General features: G+C 44.7%; 1 protein-coding gene across 3 annotated transcripts in view; it reads right to left on the minus strand.

Annotated features, from left to right (window-relative positions):
- Positions 1 to 7,997: 7,997 nt before the first annotated feature.
- Positions 7,998 to 22,853, minus strand: part of DCAF17 (DDB1 and CUL4 associated factor 17) — a 50,091-nt gene continuing 35,235 nt past the window's right edge. For all 3 annotated transcript variants that reach the window (XM_040440733.1, XM_040440734.1, XM_040440735.1), the window contains 8 exons: positions 19,740 to 19,847; positions 18,458 to 18,563; positions 17,845 to 17,987; positions 16,748 to 16,857; positions 14,445 to 14,535; positions 12,934 to 13,017; positions 12,650 to 12,805; positions 7,998 to 8,207 (listed from right to left, as the gene is read on the minus strand). In XM_040440733.1, the coding sequence (XP_040296667.1) occupies positions 8,091 to 8,207; positions 12,650 to 12,805; positions 12,934 to 13,017; positions 14,445 to 14,535; positions 16,748 to 16,857; positions 17,845 to 17,987; positions 18,458 to 18,563; positions 19,740 to 19,847 (915 nt within the window). In that variant the 3' untranslated portion in view covers positions 7,998 to 8,090. The remainder of the gene's footprint in view (positions 8,208 to 12,649; positions 12,806 to 12,933; positions 13,018 to 14,444; positions 14,536 to 16,747; positions 16,858 to 17,844; positions 17,988 to 18,457; positions 18,564 to 19,739; positions 19,848 to 22,853) is intronic.

A 22,853-nucleotide genomic window follows, 5' to 3' on the forward strand; every position in this document is an offset into this window, starting at 1 on the left:
TGTGCGCTTGGCAGCTGAAGGCATCTGTGTTGGTTCTATGTTGATATGTGCCTGCATTGCTGAGAAAAATGAAATTTTTATATATGCAAATGAGCCTATAGGAGCAACGGGGGCGTTACCATTACACCTAGAGGGTCTGCTCTCTCCAACTGCCGCACCCTCTGCACTTTCATTGACAGTGTCAAGCAAACGTTATCACACCAGGCCCTGTCAATGACCTAGGAGAGGGCGCAGGAGTTGCAGACAGCAGAAACCTCTAGGTGTAACGGCAACGCCCCCGTTGCTCTTAGAGGCTTATTTGCATTTATTAAAACATAATTTTAATTATTTTTCTATATATAGTTTTTAAAACTTTAACACTTATAACAAGGTCCCTATAGGGGACTTGAACACGCAGTTGTTAGATTGCTTCTCTCATAGACTGCAATTAATTACCATTGCAGTCTATGGAAGATACAGTATGTTCCTATAGAGCCCTGCCACAGGCAGGGCTCCATAGGTACTCTTGCTGTGGAAGCCTTGGAGGCTTTAGAAGGCTTGAGACTACCACAAGAAACTAATGGCTCCCCCGATCTCGATGCTGGGGAGCCGTTCGTGCCCTGGGAGTGCAGTGCTCTCAGGAAAAAGCCTCTAGGATGCAGTGGTTACAACTGACCAACATTAGTTCTGGATGTCTCCTGTTTAAAACAGCAGAATCCTGGCAGCTATGGCGCCTGCTCAGCTTCTGAGCGGTCACCGTGTTTTAAGACCCAAATTCCGCTGTACATGTACATCTGAGGTTGGGAAGGGGTTAGACAATATCTGTCCAATCAGTGCTAACAATGCGGTCCGCTGTGATCGGATGCCGTCACAGCCAGGGAGAAAGAGACTCTCCCCGAGAAACGAGTCTGTCTCTTCCTCCGTGTACCGATTCTCTTGATTAGCATACAGGGTGCCAAAACAGAACTGCAATAGAGCAGCATATCTGAAAAAGAATTGGCGATATGACATCTGGTAAACATTCCCTACAGTGCCAGGTATTAATATACAAAAATATTATCTAACAGTTCAGAAATGTATAATCCAGCATTTATTCTCCTCAGGGTCAACTGGAATCTCAAGAAACCACAGGCAGCAAATCGAGTTACAAATTAAGAGATTTCACCGCCTAAAGGGGTTGTCCGGGCTCTCCAGTATTGATGACCTAACCTCAGGATAGGTCATCAATATCAGATCGGCGGGGTCTGACACCTGGCACCACCACCGATCAGCTGTATGAGGAGACGGCGCGCGCAGAGACAGGAGACGGCAAATGCACACTGTCTCCCCGTACAGCTCATCGGTGGGGGTTCCGGGTGTTGTACCCACTCCGATCTGATATTGGATAGGTCAGGGATCAGCAACCTTCGACACTTTAGCTGTGCTGAAACTACAACTCCCCAAATCCTCCTTTAAATTCTATGGGAGTTTCAAGAGCAGTCAGGAAAGTGTGCATGCTGGGAGTCGTAGTTTCACAGCAGCCTGGAGTGCCGAAGGTTGCTGATCCCTGGGATATGTCATCAATATTAACATCCCGTTTAGTATTTAGTCAGTGATGGACTGGCCATAGACCCTATAGGGAAATTTCCTGGTGGGCCGATGCCTCAGGGGGCTGCCAAGGTCCTCCTCATGGCTGCCAGCTGGATACATAATGATCTCATTTTCTCAGTGTGATACAGTTGAATACTGCAGTGCGGAGGCAGTATTTTGTGCTGCACTGTGGTATTTGGTTCTGCTGGGCGGTATTTTGTGCTGCACTGTGGTATTTGGTTCTGCTGGGCAGTATATTGTGCTGCACTGTGGTATTTGGTTCTGCTGGGCAGTATTTTGTGCTGCACTATGGTATTTGGTTATGCTGGGGCAGTATATTGTGCTGCACTGTGGTATTTGGTTCTGCTGGGCAGTATTTTGTGCTGCACTGTGGTATTTGATTCTGCTAGGGCAGTATATTGTGCTGCACTGTGGTATTTGATTCTGCTGGGGCAGTATTTTGTGCTGCACTGTGGTATCTGGTTCTGCTGGGCAGTATTTTGTGCTGCACTGTGGTATCTGGTTCTGCTGGGCAGTATTTTGTGCTGCACTGTGGTATTTGATTCTGCTGGGGCAGTATATTGTGCTGCACTGTGGTATTTGATTCTGCTGGGGCAGTATTTTGTGCTGCACTGTGGTATCTGGTTCTGCTGGGCAGTATTTTGTGCTGCACTGTGGTATTTGGTTCTGCTGGGCAGTATATTGTGCTGCACTGTGGTATTTGGTTCTGCTGGGCAGTATATTGTGCTGCACTGTGGTATTTGGTTCTGCTGGGCAGTATTTTGTGCTGCACTGTGGTATTTGGTTCTGCTGGGCAGTATTTTGTGCTGCACTGTGGTATTTGGTTCTGCTGGGCAGTATTTTGTGCTGCACTGTGGTATTTGGTTCTGCTGGGCAGTATTTTGTGCTGCACTGTGGTATTTGGTTCTGCTGGGGCAGTATATTGTGCTGCATTGTGGTATTTGATTCTGCTGGGGCAGTATTTTGTGCTGCACTGTGGTATCTGGTTCTGCTGGGCAGTATTTTGTGCTGTACTGTGGTATTTGGTTCTGCTGGGGCAGTATTTCGTGTTGCACTGTGGTATTTGGTTCTGCTGGGACAGTATATTGTGCTGCACTGTGGTATTTGGTTCTGCTGGGCAGTATATTGTGCTGCACTGTGGTATTTGGTTCTGCTGGGCAGTATATTGTGCTGCACTGTAGTATTTGGTTCTGCTGGGCAGTATTTTGTGCTGCACTATGGTATTTGGCTCTGCTGGGGCAGTATATTGTGCTGCACTGTGGTATTTGGTTCTGCTGGGACAGTATATTGTGCTGCACTGTAGTATTTGGTTCTGCTGGACGGTATTTTGTGCTGCACTGTGGTATTTGGTTCTGCTGGGGCAGTATATTGTGCTGCACTGTGGTATTTGGCTCTGCTGGGGCAGTATATTGTGCTGCACTGTGGTATTTGGTTCTGCTGGGACAGTATATTGTGCTGCACTGTAGTATTTGGTTCTGCTGGACGGTATTTTGTGCTGCACTGTGGTATTTGGTTCTGCTGGGGCAGTATATTGTGCTGCACTGTGGTATTTGGCTCTGCTGGGACAGTATATTGTGCTGCACTGTAGTATTTGGTTCTGCTGGACGGTATTTTGTGCTGCACTGTGGTATTTGGTTCTGCTGGGGCAGTATATTGTGCTGCACTGTGGTATTTTGTTCTGCTGGGGCAGTATTTTGTGCTGCACTGTAGTATTTGGTTCTGCTGGGACAGTATATTGTGCTGCACTGTAGTATTTGGTTCTGCTGGGACAGTATATTGTGCTGCACTATGGTATTTGGCTCTGCTGGGGCAGTATTTTGTGCTGCACTATGGTATTTGGCTCTGCTGGGGCGGTATTTTGTGCTGCACTATGGTATTTGGTTCTGCTGGCAATTTGGACCCGCCTACAACATGGGCCTTCCTATAGGTATTTGTCCAGGGCCCCTTTAAGTTCCCAGTCCATCCCTGCATTTAGTGCCGCCTTTCTGGATTATCCTGCCACGGATAGACTGGTTAATAGGAATTTTACCATATATGCCGGATTGCCATACTAGTACAACTGAAAACTATGTACAGAAAAATAGAGGCTGGCAGCTCTGGCATTGAAAACCAGGCAGGAAGTCCAGCGCAGCGTGTGCACACTGAACTCACAGACCGCCTCTGCCAACTTGGACAATCAATGCATTTACTACTACATTCCAAGTCAAACTGACAGCACAAGACTCGGATTAGCCGCAAAAGAATAAACATCTGATTTGGCTATGCACATGTATAGCTGTATTACAAACAGTATGGCTCCCGAGGAAGTGCTTTTATTGCACAATTTTCTATAATCATACAAAGAAAAAAAAGACATTTTAAGAATCCAGAGATATATGAGATGTCTGCTCAAAGATCTGGGCTGAGGGCCTAGATCAGGGCATATGATTTTTTTTTTTTTTTTAACCCTATCATTGCTTGGAGCTGCTGATTCCTCTGCTTTGTATTCTCTTTTCACACTTGTTGAATGGGTGGGTTTTTGTTGTGTTATATGCTGTGCACCAACCAGATGTGGTTCCCTTGTGCTCCCACTCCACTGACACCCAGGTTGAGGAAGAAAGGCTAGGGAGAGCGTGATAGATTGAGTTGCGATAGGGACAGCATGGACACGCCCCCTGAGCTGCAGCATCAAGGACACTCCCCATGAGCCGCTAGCTTCACATAAATCTAGCAGAGCAGTGAATGTGGAGATCTCTGGGCCCATGTGAGGTACAGGGCTGGTTCTAGCTTTGTTAGAGATTGCCACATACTATATGATGTCTTTTTTTTTATTTTTTACATTTGTCATAGGATAACCCCTTTAATGAGGAGCTCTGAAACCTGAGACAAGGGTCCAGATTTACTAATCTGTCTGCAGCAAAAATCTGTCTAGAAGGTGGTGCAAATTGGCGTATAGGCTTTGTACACTTTTTTTTGCCAACATGCTCGACAATGGGTGGGGTTTAAGATGCGCCAAAATTCTGGCATAAAAAATTATCTCAAAGTAACTACCATAACCAACAGACGCAACAGAGTCAGAGAAAAGTGTCTATCCTTGCACCAAATTCATCATCCACCTGAGCCACTGTGATAAATCTGGGGCAGGTCTTGACAGCCGCTCTAAATTTACACCATCTACAGGATTAGTAAATCTGAGCCAAAGAGTGAAACTATGAAACGGGGGTCACAGTTGGGGGTCAGCCACTATCCTCTTGCTCAGGGAAGCCGAGGAGACTACAGCTGATGTTACGTGTTCTGGTGATTCCCATTTTTTTTACTCTTAACAGAAAAGAAAACATCGACATCATACATTTCTGTTACATGTCATAATACAAACAGATATAAAGAATCTTTTTTTTTTTTGTCCAATTACTTCAATCACCCACTGTCCTGTTGCGATTTCCTTATCTCTTTGGCAGACTTAACATTGTATAATACATTCAGGTGGCCCCATTAAACCGACTGAGCCATGGATAAAGCTTGCCGCAGTCTCGAGGTTTATTGCGGTGTTTAAACACCAACACTATATATATATATATATATATATATATATTAGTAGAATCTGATTTATCTTTAATTTCCACATGGACAAGTTCGGTGTATTGGGGTTGTACCATCTCAAAGCAAAACATTTACGTGCCATAAATAGCAACTCCCTCAAAAATGTTGTCATGTAATGATCGCAGTTGTTCTCGTTCAATATTCCCAGGAGGCAAACCTCGGGAGTGCAAGCCACCTGGACCGGCAGCAAGATGGAGAGAAAAGCAGTCGCTTCTCCCCAGAACGTGGCAATCGGGCTGCATCTCCACATCATGTGCCAGAAGTCCACCTCCAATTCCCCACACCGTGGACAAGCTGTGGATGATACTCTACCCATTCTATATAACCTAGTTGGTGTGAGATATGTTGGATGTATAGTTGGATTAATATTATTATTGACTGCTGGTGATACTTGTAAATGTGATTCTAATAAAACTGTTATGGATTCTTCTGTAAGTGTGGGTGTCAGGTTCGAATCCGACTAAGGACAACATCTGCATGGAGTTTGTATGTTCTCCACGTGTTTGTGTGGGTTTCCTCCGGTTTCCTCCCACACTCCAAAGACAGACTGATAGGGACCTTAGATTGTGAGCCCCATTGGGGACAGTTGGTTGCTAATGTCTGTAAAGCGCTGCGGAATATAGTAGCGCTATATAAGTGCATAAAAATAAATAAAATATCAGTCTTTTCCATTTTATTACTGTGAGGGGATTAGCACTGACCTTTGCTTGTACTAAATGTGAGTAGATAACTGATACTAGTCCTCCTTGTCCCTGGGTTTTGACGACTCCTATGAGCGAGTACTTAGAAATCGCAGTGTTGGTGCTCTCGAATTTACTCTGTATGTAAGATCTAAGTTGCAAGTATGAAAAGAAGTGGGTACGGGGGATGTTGTATTTCTGAGATGGTGCCTCGAAGGTCATTAACACTCCCTGATCATAGATATCTCTAAGGGTTTTGACCTCTGCCGACTGCCATCTGTCTGCCCCCATAACCACGGCGGCAATATGCGGCAACGATTGATTAGCCCACAGAGGTATATCGGAGACAACCTCCGTAAATTGGGTCAATGATTTAGCCTCTTTCCAGACCGTTTGTGCCAACTTGTGCAGCAGCGGTTTCTGGAATTTAGGGGGCATTTCCAAGACTGGCCATAGTGTGTGGCAGTTTAGGTAGCGTTTTAAAAAGTACTCTGAGGTAGGTCTTCAGATGTATACGAGGTATTAATGGGCCTCAGCAGCCCTGCCAGGTAATAAATATAATAGTCCGGTAGAGCCCTACCCTCCCTCTGTTTTTGGGCGTTTTAGTGTATCTAGGCTTAGTTTAGCGTGGGATCTGCCTCAAATAAAAACTCTAGTCAAGGATTCTATTTCTCTGAACACCGAATTGCGTATGTGCACCTCTGAGTGTTGAAGGCCATACAGAGCTTTGGGAAGTATAATCATTTTAATTAAGTTAATGCGTCCTGCTACTGAAATAGGCAATGTCTTCCAGCTTTGGAGCTTGCTCCGTATATGATCAGTTAAGGGATAAATGTTAAATTCGTCTATCAAAGCCCCACTAAGGGATAGGCGATGATAAATATAAAATCGTATCATCAGCATATAATCCCTATACGGACGACTTCTCTCCCTCCCATGGTCACTCCAGTTATGTTGTAGGGCAAACAAGAGCGGCGACAGGGGGCAGCCCTGTCTCGTTCCTCTGTGAAGAGGGAAGCTTTCTGATAATTCCCCATTTCTCAATAGCCTGCTTACCGGGCTGCTGTACAAGATAGCAATCCATCTGAGGAACTGTGGACCAAACCCAAATCCTCTCAGGCAGTTATCAAATAAGCCCATTCTCTAGAATCAAATGCCTTGGCTGTGTCTAATCAGGCTAGGGCCCAATCCGCATTCAGGGAATATCCCATCTGAGTACCTGAACCAGTCTAATATTCTCCGTAGTGGACTTCCCTGGCATAAACCCTGTCTGGTCCTGGTGAACCAATCACAGAATTACCCGATTTAGGAGAGTGCCTAGAATTGTGGTCAGGATTTTGTGGTCTATAAGAACTACATTCTAGAGAATCTTTATCAGGTTTGAGTAAAAGCATAATAGTGGCTTCCATAAAGGATTCCGGCAGGCGTCCCATTTCCAAGGCCGAGTGGAGGGTGATAACAATTGAGGGGCCAGCACCTCGGCATACCTGGCATATACTTCTTTAGGGAGCCCGCCTGGGCCTGGAGATCTCCAGTTATTAAGGTCTGATATTGCTTGTGTTATTTCTTCCAAGCTAATTGGTAGATCCAATTGGGCACTTTGTGGTGTTTCCCCTTCTTATAACAGTTTTCTTGTTTCTGTTCTGTATCATCTGTCAGCAGATTTGTCCCTAGGTTACTGGCTGACCTGTTACATGTGCGCTTGGCAGCTGAAGACATCTGTGTTAATCCTGTGTTCATATGTGCCCGCATTGCTGAGAAAAATGAAGTTATAATATATGCAAATGAGCCTCTAGGAGCAACAGGGGCGTTACCATTGCACCTAGAGGCTCTATTTTTTTCTGCAACTGCTGCACTCTCTAATTTGATTGATAGGGCAGGCTGTGTAACAGTCATCCCACCCTCATTTGCATATTTTAACACATGATTTTTCTCAGCAATGCGGACACATATGAACCTTTGGACCAACACAGATGTCTTCAGCTGCCAAGCGCACATGTAACAGCTCAGCCAGTGTCATAGGTACAAATCTGCTGATAGATGCCCTTTTAAACTTTAATCTGTGTATTCCTTGTATGCTCTAAAAGAGTCCACTATGAAGAATAACTGAAATTCTGGCGGTTAGCATTAACATATTCACCTTAAATTGAAATAAACAGACACAGCTTCAAAAAAAACATATTTATTGCCTTTTAAAACAAGGATTCAGAGCAGATTTTACAAAACAAAAACTTTCTCACTGAGTATAGAAACTTATATTCACTAGGACTCCTCAGGACCGCAGTGCATTTTATACACGTAACAGAAGAAGTTGCGGTTGGGTCTCTCTTCTATATGGATCAAGGTGTCCCGATCAAACACTAAGGCATGGCTGTAAGTCTGGAAAAAAAATGGCTGCATATTAGTCCTATGCACAAGTCAACTGATCCTCTGTAGGTATTAGGCTACTTTCACACTTGCAGCAGAGGATCTCAATACCGGAATTTTTTTTTTTTAGTTTAGACCTCATGCATTGTAAATGGAAAGAGATCCGTACAGGATGTCTTCCGTTCCATAGCATTCCATTCCAAGCTGCGGTTTTGTGTCTGGTCACAAAAATGGAAAAAAACGGATCCGGCACTGAAAACAATGTAAGTCAATGCTGACGGATCTGTTTTTTTAGGAGCCTAAAAAAACGGATCAGTCACCCAGTGACTTTCAATGTATTTAATGACGGATCAGTGTTTTTCGTTTTGATTTCACACACCCGCATCCTAACGGAACAGATGTGCTGGTACAGAGATCCTGATGTGCAAAGCCAAAACGGATCCGTTTAATTCCGGTATTCAGATCCTCTGCCAGATCTCAATACCGGAATTAACAACGCAGTTGTGAAAGTAGCCTTAAATGGAACAGATTTGTCGTCATATAGACGTGAATATGAGTCGCTCAGATTCCTGCCTCTGCTTGACTGCCTAATAGAAGTATGATGAATGTGAAGGGCAGGGTTCCCATGTGTCTCCTACTGGTATAGTTAAAGGGGTTTATGACGTTAACAAAAAGGATCTTATTTTTTTTTTTCAGAAACGGCACCCCCTTATATACAGGCCACATCTGGTACTGCAGCTCAATTCCACTAAAAATGAATCTTTTGATGCATGTGTCTTTACAGAGGAAGAGGTTCTAAGTCAGCTGTCTAAAATTAATACAAATAAATCACAGGGGCCTGATGGGATACACCCAAAGCTATTAAAAGAGCTCAGCGGTGAACTAGCAAAACCATTAACAGATTTATTTAACCAATCACTGGCAACAGGAGTCGTCCCAGAAGATTGGAAATTAGCAAATGTTGTGCCGATTCACAAGAAAGGTAGTAGGGAGGAATCGGGCAACTATAGGCCAGTAAGCCTGACATCAATAGTGGGGAAATTAATGGAAACCATACTTAAGGAGAGGATTGTGGAACATCTAAAATCCCATGGATTGGAAGATGAAAAACAGCATGGGTTTACTTCAGGGAGATCATGTCAAACTAATCTTATTGATTTTTTTGATTGGGTGACTAAAATAATAGATGGCGGAGGGGCAGTAGACATCGCTTATCTAGACTTTAGTAAGGCTTTTGATACTGTCCCACACAGAAGGCTTATCAATAAACTGCAGTCTTTGGGCTTGGACTCCCATATTGTTGAATGGATTAGGCAGTGGCTGAGGGACAGGCAACAGAGGGTTGTAGTCAATGGAGTATATTCAGACCATGGTCTTGTTACCAGTGGGGTACCTCAGGGATCTGTTCTGGGACCCATATTGTTTAATATCTTTATCAGCGAAATTGCAGAAGGCCTCGATGGTAAGGTGTGTCTTTTTGCTGATGACACAAAGATTTGTAACAGGGTTCATGTTCCTGGAGGGATACACCAAATGGAAAAGGATTTAGGAAAACTAGAGGAATGGTCAAAAATCTGGCAACTAAAATTTAATGTGGATAAGTGCAAAATAATGCACCTGGGCGTAAAAACCCAAGAGCAGAATATAAAATCAGTGAGACAGTCCTAACCTCAGTATCTGAGGAAAGGGATTTAGGGGTCATTATTTCAGAAGACTTAAAGGTAGGCAGACAATGTCATAGAGCAGCAGGAAATGCTAGCAGAATGCTTGGGTGTATAGGGAGAGGAATTACCAGTAGAAAGAGGGAGGCGCTCATGCCGCTCTACAGAGCACTAGTGAGACCTCATTTGGAGTATTGTGCGCAGTACTGGAGGCCATATCTCCAGAAGGATATAGATACCTTGGAGAGAGTTCAGAGAAGAGCTACTAAACTGGTACATGGATTGCAGGATAAAACTTACCAGGAAAGATTAAAGGACCTTAACATGTATAGCTTGGAAGAAAGACGAGACAGAGGGGATATGAAAGAAACTGCTAAATACATAAAGGGAATCAACAAGGTAAAAGAGTAGAGAATATTTAAAAGAAGGAAAACTGCTACAAGAGGACATGGTTTTAAATTAGGGGGGCAAAGGTTTAAAAGTAATATCAGGAAGTATTACTTTACTGAGAGAGTAGTGGATGCATGGAATAGCCTTCCTGCAGAAGTGGCAGCTGCAAATACAGTGGAGGAGTTTAAGCATGCATGGGATAGGCATAAGGCTATCCTTCATATAAGATAGGGCCAGGGACTATCCATAGTATTCAGTATATTGGGCAGACTAGATGGGCCAAATGGTTCTTATCTATAAAATGATGTATGAACAGATTGGCAGTCTATATATTTCCAAACACAGACTGTCAGTTGGTGACAAAAAGCACGACAGTGTCATTGGGAGTAAGCAGGGTATTCTGCTGACATCCAGTGAACGGTAATGGCAAGGAACTGAAAAGTTTCTACAGCCTGAGGAGAAGAATTACAGCCCCGCAGTCTGTTTTGTGCTAGGGCACAGCCCTCCACCAATGACATCTAATGATGTCTAAAGGCTAATCTTCATTTTAAGGGTGGATTTATACACAGTTCTTTTTCTGTCATTTTTGCTAACTTTTGTAACCATTTTTTCTACTTGTCTTCAGGTGTTTTTAAACAAAAAACAAGATGTTAGGCCTGGCACACACGAGTGAGTTCAATGCGAGGAACTTGCAGCATGTGATCCCGCTCTGACCTCTGCTCCACTGACGGGATCGCATAGCATTATAATGATTTATAATTCTGTGTGATCCTGAGGGTCCTAGAACCTATCGTGTGACACTGACAGCATTACGTCAGTGTAATTCAGTAGATTCCAGGACTCTATGCTGTGTGATTCTGTCACAGCAGGACCTCACACTGATGGGAGGCACGGGGAGGTGAGGGCAGTGCTGCGCTGGTTGCCCTCACTCTCCATGGTGGTCGTCTTCAGCGTCCCGCTGTGCACTGTGTCCTGATCGCGCATAGCGCCAGGACGTAGCGCACGTAGGTGCACACTACGATGACCTTACACTGTGTGACGTCAGGTCACAGTGCAGCACGGGCTGGAAGCGATGGAGCGGTGAGTCTTGGTTCTGCACCGCCATCCGGAGCAAGCAAGGTAAGTTTGTTTATTTTTTTTAGCGTCTGATCTGAGGTCTGATAAGGGCTGGAGGGTCTGCTGGGGAAGTGATCTGAGGATGCTGGAGATTGGGGGTCTGATCTGAGGCTTATGGAGCCTAGGGGTCTGATCTGAGATCTGATGGAAGCAGTCATTAGTATTCGGACTATAACACACACTGCCATTCCCCCTTTTGTGGGAAAAAAGTGCATCTTCTATGGTAAATGTTTTGGTATAGCGCCACCTGCTGTTTGTTCTTTTTCTAATTTCTCTATGGACACACAAGCTCAGTTCTATCCTTCAACAGCACCAGAAGCAGCAGACAGGACACACCCTGTGAGAAAGGGCAGACCCTGTGCTGCTAGCTTGAAATAAATCTAATAAAGCAATTAATGGGGAGATCTGTGGATGCATGTGAGGTACAGGTCTGGTTTATTTATTTATTCTACTCACTTACATAGCGCTGACATATTCTGCAGCGCTTTACAGACATTAGCATCACCCTGTCCCCAATGGGGCTCACAATCTAAGTTCCCTATCTCTATGTCTTTGGAGTGTGGGAAGAAATCTGTTTCTGCCGCCCACCGCGTCCCTCCAGCCCGCCCCGCTCCTCTTGATTGACAGCCAACCTCGCTCCATCTCGAATTCCAGCACCTGCGCCGCGCGCTTCTGTATTCGGCGCAGGCGCAGTGACTGTCGGACCGCTCCCTGCGGCGGCATCTTTACTGCGGTCCGACAGTCACTGCGCCTGCGCCGAATACAGAAGCGCACGGCGCAGGTGCTGGAATTCGAGATGGAGCGAGGTTGGCTGTCAATCAAGAGGAGCGGGGCGGGCTGGAGGGATGCAGTGAGTAGACGGAGCCTCTAGGTGCTGAAAAGACGCCCCCATAGCACCTAGAGGCTCATTTGCATATCAATAAAAGTATGTTTTTAAGCTTAACCGCTCCAGACAAAGGTGATACAAGAGCCCTGTTAGGTAGTGCAGACACTGGCAGATCGCTAGTGTCAGTCAGCGAAAAATCTCAAAATCTGGTGGTAGAAACCCTTTAAGACTATTAAAGTCCCCATCAGAGGAGAGGCAGCAAGATGAGGCACAAGGTTTGGGTGCTGGGTGCCAGTGGAGTAGAGGCACCAATAAGTTATTCTGCTTTGACCAGGGTAGGGAATATAGACACAGTGCAAGGGCAGAAAACCTTTGCCCCGGGCGAATAAGCCTAGCGATGACAGAGTAGAGTACTGTTATAGGAAACGAACTAGTACAAGACACACGTGTATATTCCCTACCACATCCCAAGATTCCTGCAGTGGGATCTTCTTTAGAATCTTCCCTGTTTCGTTGCAGTGTAGAGCTACGTGTGCTCTGCCCTCTTCGTCCGTCTGCGTCACGGCCACCACGGTCAGCAGGTCCAGCTCATCTTCATACACCACAGCCGTGAACGTCTGAACGGGACAAACACAAGTTCACAAAACATCAGACCTGAAAGTCAACTCTCTACATTATAATTATGTATTTATTGCAAAAAAAAAAACATATTTTTCTGTTAGGAAAGGATATTTAACCCACTTACCTCTAGATCTGGATCATCATCTAGTCTGGCATAGCGTTTTTGTACCAACCTCCCAGATGTCGTAAACGTCACCAGTTTATTAACCTAAAAAAGGTAAAAACAAGTAAAGGAGTTTCCCCTTCATAGCAAGCGATGGCATATAGAAGATTTGGGAAACGATTGCAACATAACTTTTTACTAGTTTTTATAGAGTATCTCTAGCATGTAATGGCTGTTAGCCACTTTACAGTCCACTTTACTGTCCACACATGATCCCTTTAAAAGTGTTTTCCAGGATTTTATAACTGATGACCTGTCCTCAGGATAGGCCATCAGTATCTGATCGGTGGGGGTCCGACACCCAAGACCCCCTGCCAATCAGCTGTTTGAGAAGGCACCGACACTCCTGTTAGTACCGTGGTCTTCTGGCAGCTTACCAAGCATGGCGCCGTACATTGCATAGCGGCTGTGCCTAGGCCATGTGACCCACGCTGTGAGCGCCGCTGCCTTCTCAAACAGCTGATTGGCAGGGGTCCCGGGTGTTGGACCCCTACAGATCAGATATTGATGACCTATCCTGGAGATAGGTTATCAGTTATAATGTCTTCGAAAACCCCTTTAACCTCCTTCCAAGGTATCTCACATACAAGGTATCTTTGCTGTAATTATTCAGCATATTAAAGTCAAATATAACTTATAACAGGACTAATAGGCGGAGGTACCGCATCAGCGGTGAACTTTATTACGGATGAATAACACTATGCATTATTAGCAATTTAGAACAAGACGTCAAATAGATTGGCGACCGGACAGTAAAAGGAACACGTGCCATCATTAACTGCGATATTTGTTTTATCACAAGAAAAATAAGTTCCGTAATTTTAATCACATGACTTTTATTCAGCAGTAGTGTTGAGCGAACTTGTGTTTTAAGTTCTGCGTCCAAAGTTCGGGTTATCGAAGAATCCCGTTATGGATTCCGCTACCACGGACCATAACTGAATTTGGAATCCATAACGGAATTCTTAGATAACCCGAACTTTGGACGCAAAACTTAAAACACAAGTTCGCTCAACACTATTCAGCAGCACGCATAGGCCTGCATTGTATGAGCCATTAGCCTCCTGGACCCCAAGTATCCTAGCGCCTCCATTATTTACCATCACTTGTGCAGCAGTTTTTAATGATTTTTTTTATTATTTATATTTTAGATATTTATTATTTTATAAATTTTATTTTAGGTAGTTGTGGGATATACTAGCCGTTTTAGATTTGCCATTGGCAAATTTTTAGCACATGTACACTTCCAGCGCATCAACAGTCGCTGTTCCCGAAGCCGAATTTGACTGTGCCTGCACTGCTACTCGAAGCAGTGGCGCAGGGTCGGACTGGATGTCCAGCCCTGTCAATCAACAGGCAGACGGGTGCTTCTTCATCTGTGTGAACAGTCCCTCCCAGGGGAAGAGCTCCTGCTAATAGATGAATCGATTCGTTCATCGCTGCTATAATCTACATAAATACAATATTCTACATACCGTAGGGTCTCTGAACGCAAAAATCACAAAATCCTTAATGACCTCGTATTTATATTCGTCATCTTCTAGTTCCTTTAGCTTTAAAACCCTAAAACAGCAAAACAGTAAAGTAGTAACAGTAACTACATAAGAAAAAAGTCCCCCTTATTACAGCCGGAGAACATACACAATTATTAGTTACGCATTTGACTTGTGACCTTGCAGTAATGTTACCCAACATGAATTGCACAATAATGTAAAGACATATCCGGAAAAATCGAATTATGTTTCCTGCAGCCGGTATGAATTATACATGCAGCAGACCCACTCTGCTCGTCATTTGCAGCTTTTTAAACCAAATCAGATGGCAAACAAGCAACACCATGTGTACTATCATTGGCTAAAAAAGTTTAAAGAGAACCTGTGAGCAGCTCATGTGTAAAACTAAGTACTTGCTTTAAAGGGGGACTCCGGGAGTACAATTTTGGTGACCTATAGAGGTCAAGATCTGATCGGTGGGGGATCCAACACCCGGCACAGATCGGCTGTTTGAAGAGGCCGCGGCGCTCTGGTGAGTACTGCGGCTCCCTCAAAGCTTACCAAGCACAGCACCACACATTGTATAGTGGCTGTGCTTGGTATTGCAACCCCAGTCAATTCACTTGAATGGGGTTGAGCTGCACATAGGCCATGTGAACGATGGCCTAGGAAAAGTCCTCAGCGCTCACTGGTGCTCCCAGGAAACTCCTTTAATTACTGCTGCTCCTCAGTATTATTATTTTTTCCTGGGACAAATAGGTAATAGGTCCCAAGGTACTGGGCCAGTAAGTTCTGGCATCCAATCAGGGGTGGACTGGCTATAGACCCTACAGGGAAATTTCCTGGTGGGCTGATTCACTAGGGGGCCGCCATACAGCTGCTGTCTGGGTGCATTATGATCTGATGCTCTCAGCATTAATAATTCTAGAAGCATCAGGTACTTATGCACCAGGATAGTGGCCATAGGTCCCCTTCTGAATTCAACCATATCTCCATCCTCAGGACAGTGATGCAGTTGAATACTGTGTTGGGGGAAGCAGCATTGTGTGCTGCACTGTGGTATTTTGTTCTGTCGGGTGGTATTTTGTGCTGCACTAAGGTATTGCTGGCACTACCTACTTCTGTCAATTTGGACCTCCCTACAACATGGGGTCACTTTTTTGAGTCTGTCCTTATGTCCGATATGTGAATGGTCTGGCGTTTGTCAGTGGGGCAGCTGTCCAGTCTCTTCTATGAAGATGGAGTAAGTTTCATCGCTCTTGTGGTGTCGTCTAGTCAGTGCAGACGGCATCAGAGTGTCCACTTCAGTGTGACCTTTCATGAGACTATGCTGTGCACTCACATCAGCCGGGTTCACGGGCACCTGCTGGACTGGCTGCTATGATGCGGACCACGTTGACTGGAAAGCATCAGAGCAATGAAGATGACTCCACCTTTGGAGAAAAAAAATGGCTAGCCCCTCCCCTTTGGCAAACCACCGGATCATTTACATATAGGAAACAGAACTTGCAAAGCCTGTATCTTAGGAATGGTGGCAGGCCCAGAAAAAAAAAAAAGATCAAGATCAGAATACTCAGGGTAGCAGCGAAAATTAAAGGGGTTGTCCCACCAAGAACTTAACCCTATCCACAGCATAGGGGATACAAATCTGATCCATGGGGGTCCGACCAATCACAAGAATGAGGCACAGGAATCCCCAGAATGAATGGAGCATCAGTCATGCAGGTGCGCTGCTGCTGCTGTGGATAGGGGATAGCGTATTTTTCGCCCCATAAGACTGACTTTTTTCCTACCAAAGTTGGAGAAAGATGTCACTGCTTCTTATGGGGCGAATACTAATAAGGGCTTTCATTATGGAAGTGCTAATTAGTACCGGAAAACTGGGAAGCGGTGAATGCAATCTGCGGCATGGGGGACTGATCTGAGGCAGGGGGTCTAATTTATAATGGGGCTCTTGTCTGAGGTCTGATGGGGGAGGTGTCATTCACATTAGGGTTTGAGCTGAGGTCTGATTTGGGGTCTGACTGAGGGTCTTATTACACATATTAACATTGGGGGTTTGATTGGGGCTGTGAGCTGAGGTCTGATTGACATTGGGGTCTGATTGGTGGTCTGATCTGAGGTCTAATGAAACATTTTTTTTTCTTATTGTCCGCCTCTAAAACCTAGGTGCGTCCTATGGTCAGGTGCAGCTTATAGGGTGAAAAATACGGCAAGTTTTACACAGGTACTTAGCCTCACACATCAGAACTGGTCACAGGACTATTCAAAATTCCACTCACCAGATCTGATCAGGTCCAACATGGATGATTCTTTCGGAAGAATCAGGGTGAAAGTGAATCCATTCTGGTTCTAAAGCGCGGTATTTCATGTCACGCATTCCATTCTTCGCCTGAAACAATTAAATGTAATCCAGGGAGATCAAGGGCAGAGCCACAGACGTACGTGACCACAACACAGAGCTGTGTACAGAAAGTAGTACCGTGCCAGTGTCCTCCTACAGTCATGTGAGTAACTATGAGCAATATAACTGCTTTTATTAAAAGGATTCCCCTAAAGTAAGCTTCCTGCTTAGAGGGGCTCTCATTGCCGGGACCCCCACCCACACCCAGTTCATTAGACAGGAGCTGTGTTGCAGTTCCATGTATAGCAGGTGGAAGAGTGTGCCAATGTGCAAGGAAAAGGGTGTAACTATAATTCATAGGGCCCCATAGCAAAATAAGATGGGGTCTCCACCACCTAGTGTAAGAAGTATAAGTAGCAATACTTAAAGGTATGTATAACAGCACAAGATCTTGAAAAAGCACATTATAACAAGAAGCCATCATATTGTTATTCCCCGCAAAAAGGTTCAATGTTCTTGCACTTGATAAGCCCCCCAACTTCTGGCCCCATAGCAAGTGCTATGGTTATAGTTACATCCATGGAAAAAACTATCCAGCTTTGCCCAATAAGATTTATCAAGACCGGCACTGCTGGAGCATGCGCTTAATTTATGATGAGGTGTGCCCTTCCTCGGTCAGACCGTTGCGCCCAAACAGAAATTTACGGCAGCTCCGAGCTCTAGCTTCATTTGTGCCAGAAAACTGGCGTGTATGAAAATAAATTTGTTGCGGCTGATGTCCATGCCCCCTTCCCATGCTTCCTATAGGAAAAGTGCAGAGGGCGGTGTAAAAATGAAGAGATGCGACTATTTTTTAAAAACGTTGCAAATCCATAGTTTGCGACTTTTCAACGCCACTTTTCAGGCACAAGAGAGATAATAAATCTCCCCCACTGTTCCAGCAATAAACCCCTAAACACACAATAAAACATGCATAATATCTAGGACAAACACTGGCATGGATTACATTGCTCTCAAACGTGCAGATTATTTTACCAGGCGGTGGTCGTCCATGCAGCGGATCTGATAGGTTCCTCTCTCTTTTCTCTTATTGGGTGTAATGATATAATGCCAGGGATGTCCGCCAACTTGAAATGCATTTTCAAGACAAGGCACTTCAAACAAAATGGGGGGTCTTTCTAAAAACCAAAAATGTCACCAGGCAAATTACTGTGACGTTTACGAGAATAATTTATAATATTCAGTAGCTCATTGGTCTTGAAGGGTCACTGAGCTTTAACAGAAGTTTTCCATAACGGTTTCCACAACTTTGCCTACCCCTGGCAGCGGCACTCGAGGATCATTTCGATCTCATTTGGCTGAGATCGGAATGACCCGTTAGTACAACTTTAGACGCCCCAGAGGAGGTCACCTGTGGGCTTGGTTTTTGCATAAGAAAAGTCTTAAATAATCATCATTCCTGAATACTTCCACCACTTGATATCTCAGTTACTAAGTTTGCAAACTCCCTATCACTTGATTTAGGAATCGTTAGGGGTCCTAGGTGGAATCTCCGGTCAGGTCTATGGGACGTATCAGAAGACGTAAGGTGATCTCCATTAGCACACTATAACAAAAAGATGCAAAGAAAATAAAAACAGTTCAGTACCTGTCAAGGCGATGTTGCAGGGGATTCCAAATGGAAAGTCTCCTACTCGCCCCGTTTCACCTCTCCAGTTGACGGTCTCCCCTATGACACACTCCTGCTGCATACACTGAAAAGATAATTTGCTGGGAGGACAGTGCACCTTGGCATGGCAAGACGTAAAGGTAGAACTGATCATTTATATGACTGGGACGCTGGACAAATGACTGGCTGAAGTGGAATAGTGAATGGAGAGACTTGTTTCTGAATACTGGAGCTCGTGCACATGGAAATATTTATCCAAAAACACAAACTACATAAGGCATTTGTGTGCATTTATTTCTTATGGAATATAATCCCGTTCCTTGTCCCAGGGACAAACATGTTAGAGAAAGTAATAAAGACTGATTATTTCAAACGCTTTTGGGTAAAAACTTGGTAAAATCTGGTGCAAAGGAAAAAGTGAAGCAGATGCTCCTTTTGATTGGTGCTCTGTTTTCCTTTGGACCAGTTATGATAAAATCTCCCAAAAGTCTCTAAAACATTATCTCTGCCTAGCTAGCCATTACCACTCTATGTGATTAGACCCTTATAGGCTATATACACCTTTGCATTATTATTTTTTTAATTGTTCCTATGAAAGCCTAGGCGTCTCCATGGTAACAGACTACAAACAACCCCTATGTAGTCTGATCCTGCAATATGTTAACCGCTCATTCTTTCGATTGGGTGCTAGGGGGTCGGACCCACACTAATCAAACCGTTATCACCTATAGCGTGGATTTTCAATCTTGCCACAACCGTCCCTCTTTAACTTTAAGCTTGTCAAACTCTAACCGGAGAAGAATAATAAAACATCTGACCACATTAAAGAGAAGCATTTTGCAAGGAAGTCACACATTGGTGTGATCAGTCTGCACAGTCAGACGCTATAAAATCATGTGCTGCCAGTGTCAGACCGACACTTCCAACTGGTAACACCCATCTGGACCTTTCACTGCCACCTGGAAGCCATTCATACATAACTTCTAGTAGGAATAATAAAGGAATGGAACTTCATAAAGTCATAAGGATAGATGCTTCACAATAATTAATACATGGGGAATGCAAGTAGTTACTAAAACAGACATGTCAGGAGAGGGGACTGGTCATCGTTAAAGGGCCTTTAAGACCATAGTAGGGTATAGGGGTGATACAAGTTTGGTTCAGTAGGGGAAGGGGCGGTGTTTGAGATATGACATGGAAGCTACAATACAGCCATACGCCACCTCATATGTCATAATTAAGCACTTATTTTTTCACATACCTCTTTAGCAATGTTCTCAAAACTGTAGAGACGAACGAGACCAGGACTGTGCATTACAATTAACATGCCATCAGAAATCATGGCGTCACTCACATTAGATCCGAAAACCTGTTTAAGACCAGAGAAAGCAATAAGGATGGATTTAGGGTTACTAAATTGTCTTTACTTGGCTTAAGGGTGTATTACATGGGCAGATTTTCTGCCCGATGATCGCTCAGTGTAATACTGCCGCCGATTGCCCGATGAACAAGTAAGCGCTCGTTTATCAGGCAATTGTGATTTTTATGCACGCTTAAAAATCATTGTTTGCCGGCGGCGGACCGCACTGTCTGATTACAATCTGCAGCAAGCAAACCACTCGACAGCAGGAGGATGAGCGATGGCATAACGGTCGCTCCTTCCCGTGCTGTGGAGGAGATCTCTGCATGTAAGAGCAGCGGTCTCCTCTGCTAGCGAGCAGGAGATTGTCGGGAAGGAACGCTTCCCTCCCCATAATCGTCTGCCTGATCGGGGTGTCTACACCCTTTACTCTGCACTTTAATTACCAATTGCTGTAACTCAGACTGCATTGGAAGAAAACAATGTCATGGCTCCCTGCACTCCCGGTCTGTCCGGAGTCGGAATGCAGAGATTACTGGACACAATTTTATAACTTACCTCCATGGTTTATACTTTATATTTTAGAATCGGGTTTTCCCACCAACATCCATCATCTGCACACAGGTCAACCCGATCCCTCCTCAATGGCCGCACTGAGGACCTGGCACGTAGTGGTGGCTGAGAATGCACACAGCGGTGATAGAAATTAATGGGATGGGGGGGGGGGGGGGATTCTTTAAGTAACTGGCACAAGGTGTAGTTTACTAATACACAGTGCCGTCCCTCCAATTCTGCTTACAGCTCTAATCAGGGGGCGTGAAAGGAGATCCTCAGTGCAGTTGTACACTCTTCTATAGCTCCACTGCTGCTTTTTACAAAATTGCACCCCTTCCAGGAGCCCTAATTTATTTATTGTAGGGTAGGCCCCTTTACTATACAAATAAGCACAGTGCATCTGTATAAACTGGTGGAAAAGAATGAGCAATGGCTCGTGTACTACTATGGCTGGGCCTGAATTCTGGCGTCATTTGTGCCAAATCTGGTGCATTTTTTACGCATCTAATTTTAGACATATTTAAGATAAATCGGATAAGCAAAAAAGAATAATGCACTGTGCCTGGTCCTCCAAGGGGGCATAGCTTCACGGTCAGGGAGGTGTGGTCTCACAGGGAACGGGATGAGATGCTAAATTTTGTGCCAAAATTCTGGTGCAAAGTAAGCCAACCAATAGGAAGTGTAAGGCTAGACAAAGAGGGAGATTTATTAAAACAGGCTTATTTGCCCACAGCAACCAATCACGTTCCACCTTTCATTTTTTGTTTGGTTGCTATGGGCAACTAAGCCAGTTTTCCTGTACACCATCTTTGATAAATCTCCCCATAAGTGTCTAGCCGGAGTCGTAGTCATAAATCTGGTGCATCCTTAGGCTGCCTGTCTAATGGTAGATTTACATGGGCTGACAGTCAGGCAGTTAATCGGGGACGAACATTACTGCGACTGTTCGTTCCCAACAATCTGCCCATCTAAGGCCTCTTTCACACGGGCGAGTTTTCCGCGCGGGTGCAATGCGTGAGGTGAACGCATTGCACCCGCACTGAATCCGGACCCATTCATTTCTATAGGGCTGTGTACATGAGCGGTTGTTTTTTCACGCATCATTTATGCGTTGCGTGAAAAATCGAAGCAGGGTCTATTTTGTGCGTTTTTCACGCAACGCAGGCCCCATAGAAGTGAATGGGGCTGCGTGAAAATCGCAAGCAAGTGCAGATGCGGTGCGATTTTCACGCACGGTTGCAAGGAGACGATCGGGGTGGGGACCCGATCTTTATTATTTTACCTTATAACATGGTTATAAGGGAAAATAACAGCATTCTTAATACAGAATACTTAGTAAAATAGGGATAGAGGGGTTAAAAAAAAAAATGTAAAAAATTTTTACTCACCTCATCCACTTGTTCGCGCAGCCCATCTTTTCTTCTGTCTTCTTCTTTAAGGAAAAGGACCTTTGGTGACGTTACTGCACTCATCACATGGTCCGTCACATGATCCATCATCATGGTGATGGACCATGTGATGTGCGCAGTGACGTCACCACAGCTCCTTTTCCTCAAAGAAGAAGACAGAAGAAAAGCCGGGCTGCGCGAACAAGTGGATTAAGGTGAGTTTAATTTTTTTTTTTTTTAAATGTTAACCCCTCCATCCCTATTTTACTAAGCATTCTGTATTAAGAATGCTGTTATTTTCCCTTATAACCATGTTATAAGGGAAAATAATAAAATCTACACAACATCGATCCCAAGTCCGAACTTCTGTGAAGAAGTCCGGGTTCGGGTTTGGGTACCAAACATGCCGATTTTTCTCACGCGCGTGCAAAACGCATTAAAATGCTTTGCACTCGCGGGGAAAAATCGTGCATTTTCCCGCAACACACCCGCATCTTTCCCAGCATGTCTCCCGCAACGCCCGTGTGAACCCAGCCTAAAGGTGCAGCCGATCATTCGATGAAGGGTGAAACTGTTGCTTATGCAGGCAAGTAAATGATCGTTTCTGGGCAGCAAATTGTGCTGTTTAAACAGCGATCTTTGGCGCAGAAACAATTCAGCTGTATGCGGACGAGCGATCGTAATAGCGACCACTCATCATACTGTGGAGGTGATCGCATCATGCAAATTTCATCCCACACTGAACAAGCTGCCAGTTGTGGGGAAGGGACGCTTCCTTGCCGATAATCGTTTGCCCCTCAGAACATGTAAATCCACCTTACGTTTGTCTACATTTTAGACAGGATTCGTGAATCTTCCCCATTGTATGCATTCTCCCTTGTATAGATGCCAGAAATAGTTTGGAACTAGAGCCTGTATTAGACAAGCAGATCAGCAAATGATTGTCAGGAAGGAAGCGTTCCCTCCCGGCAATCGCTTGCTAGTTAGCGGAGGAGACTGCTGCTATTACATGCAGGGATTGCCTCCGCAGCATGTGGAGGAGTGATCGCTATGCCATCGCTTGTCCCCATGC

This window comes from Bufo bufo, chromosome 7 (assembly GCF_905171765.1).
Source record: "Bufo bufo chromosome 7, aBufBuf1.1, whole genome shotgun sequence".
Taxonomy (NCBI): domain Eukaryota; kingdom Metazoa; phylum Chordata; class Amphibia; order Anura; family Bufonidae; genus Bufo; species Bufo bufo.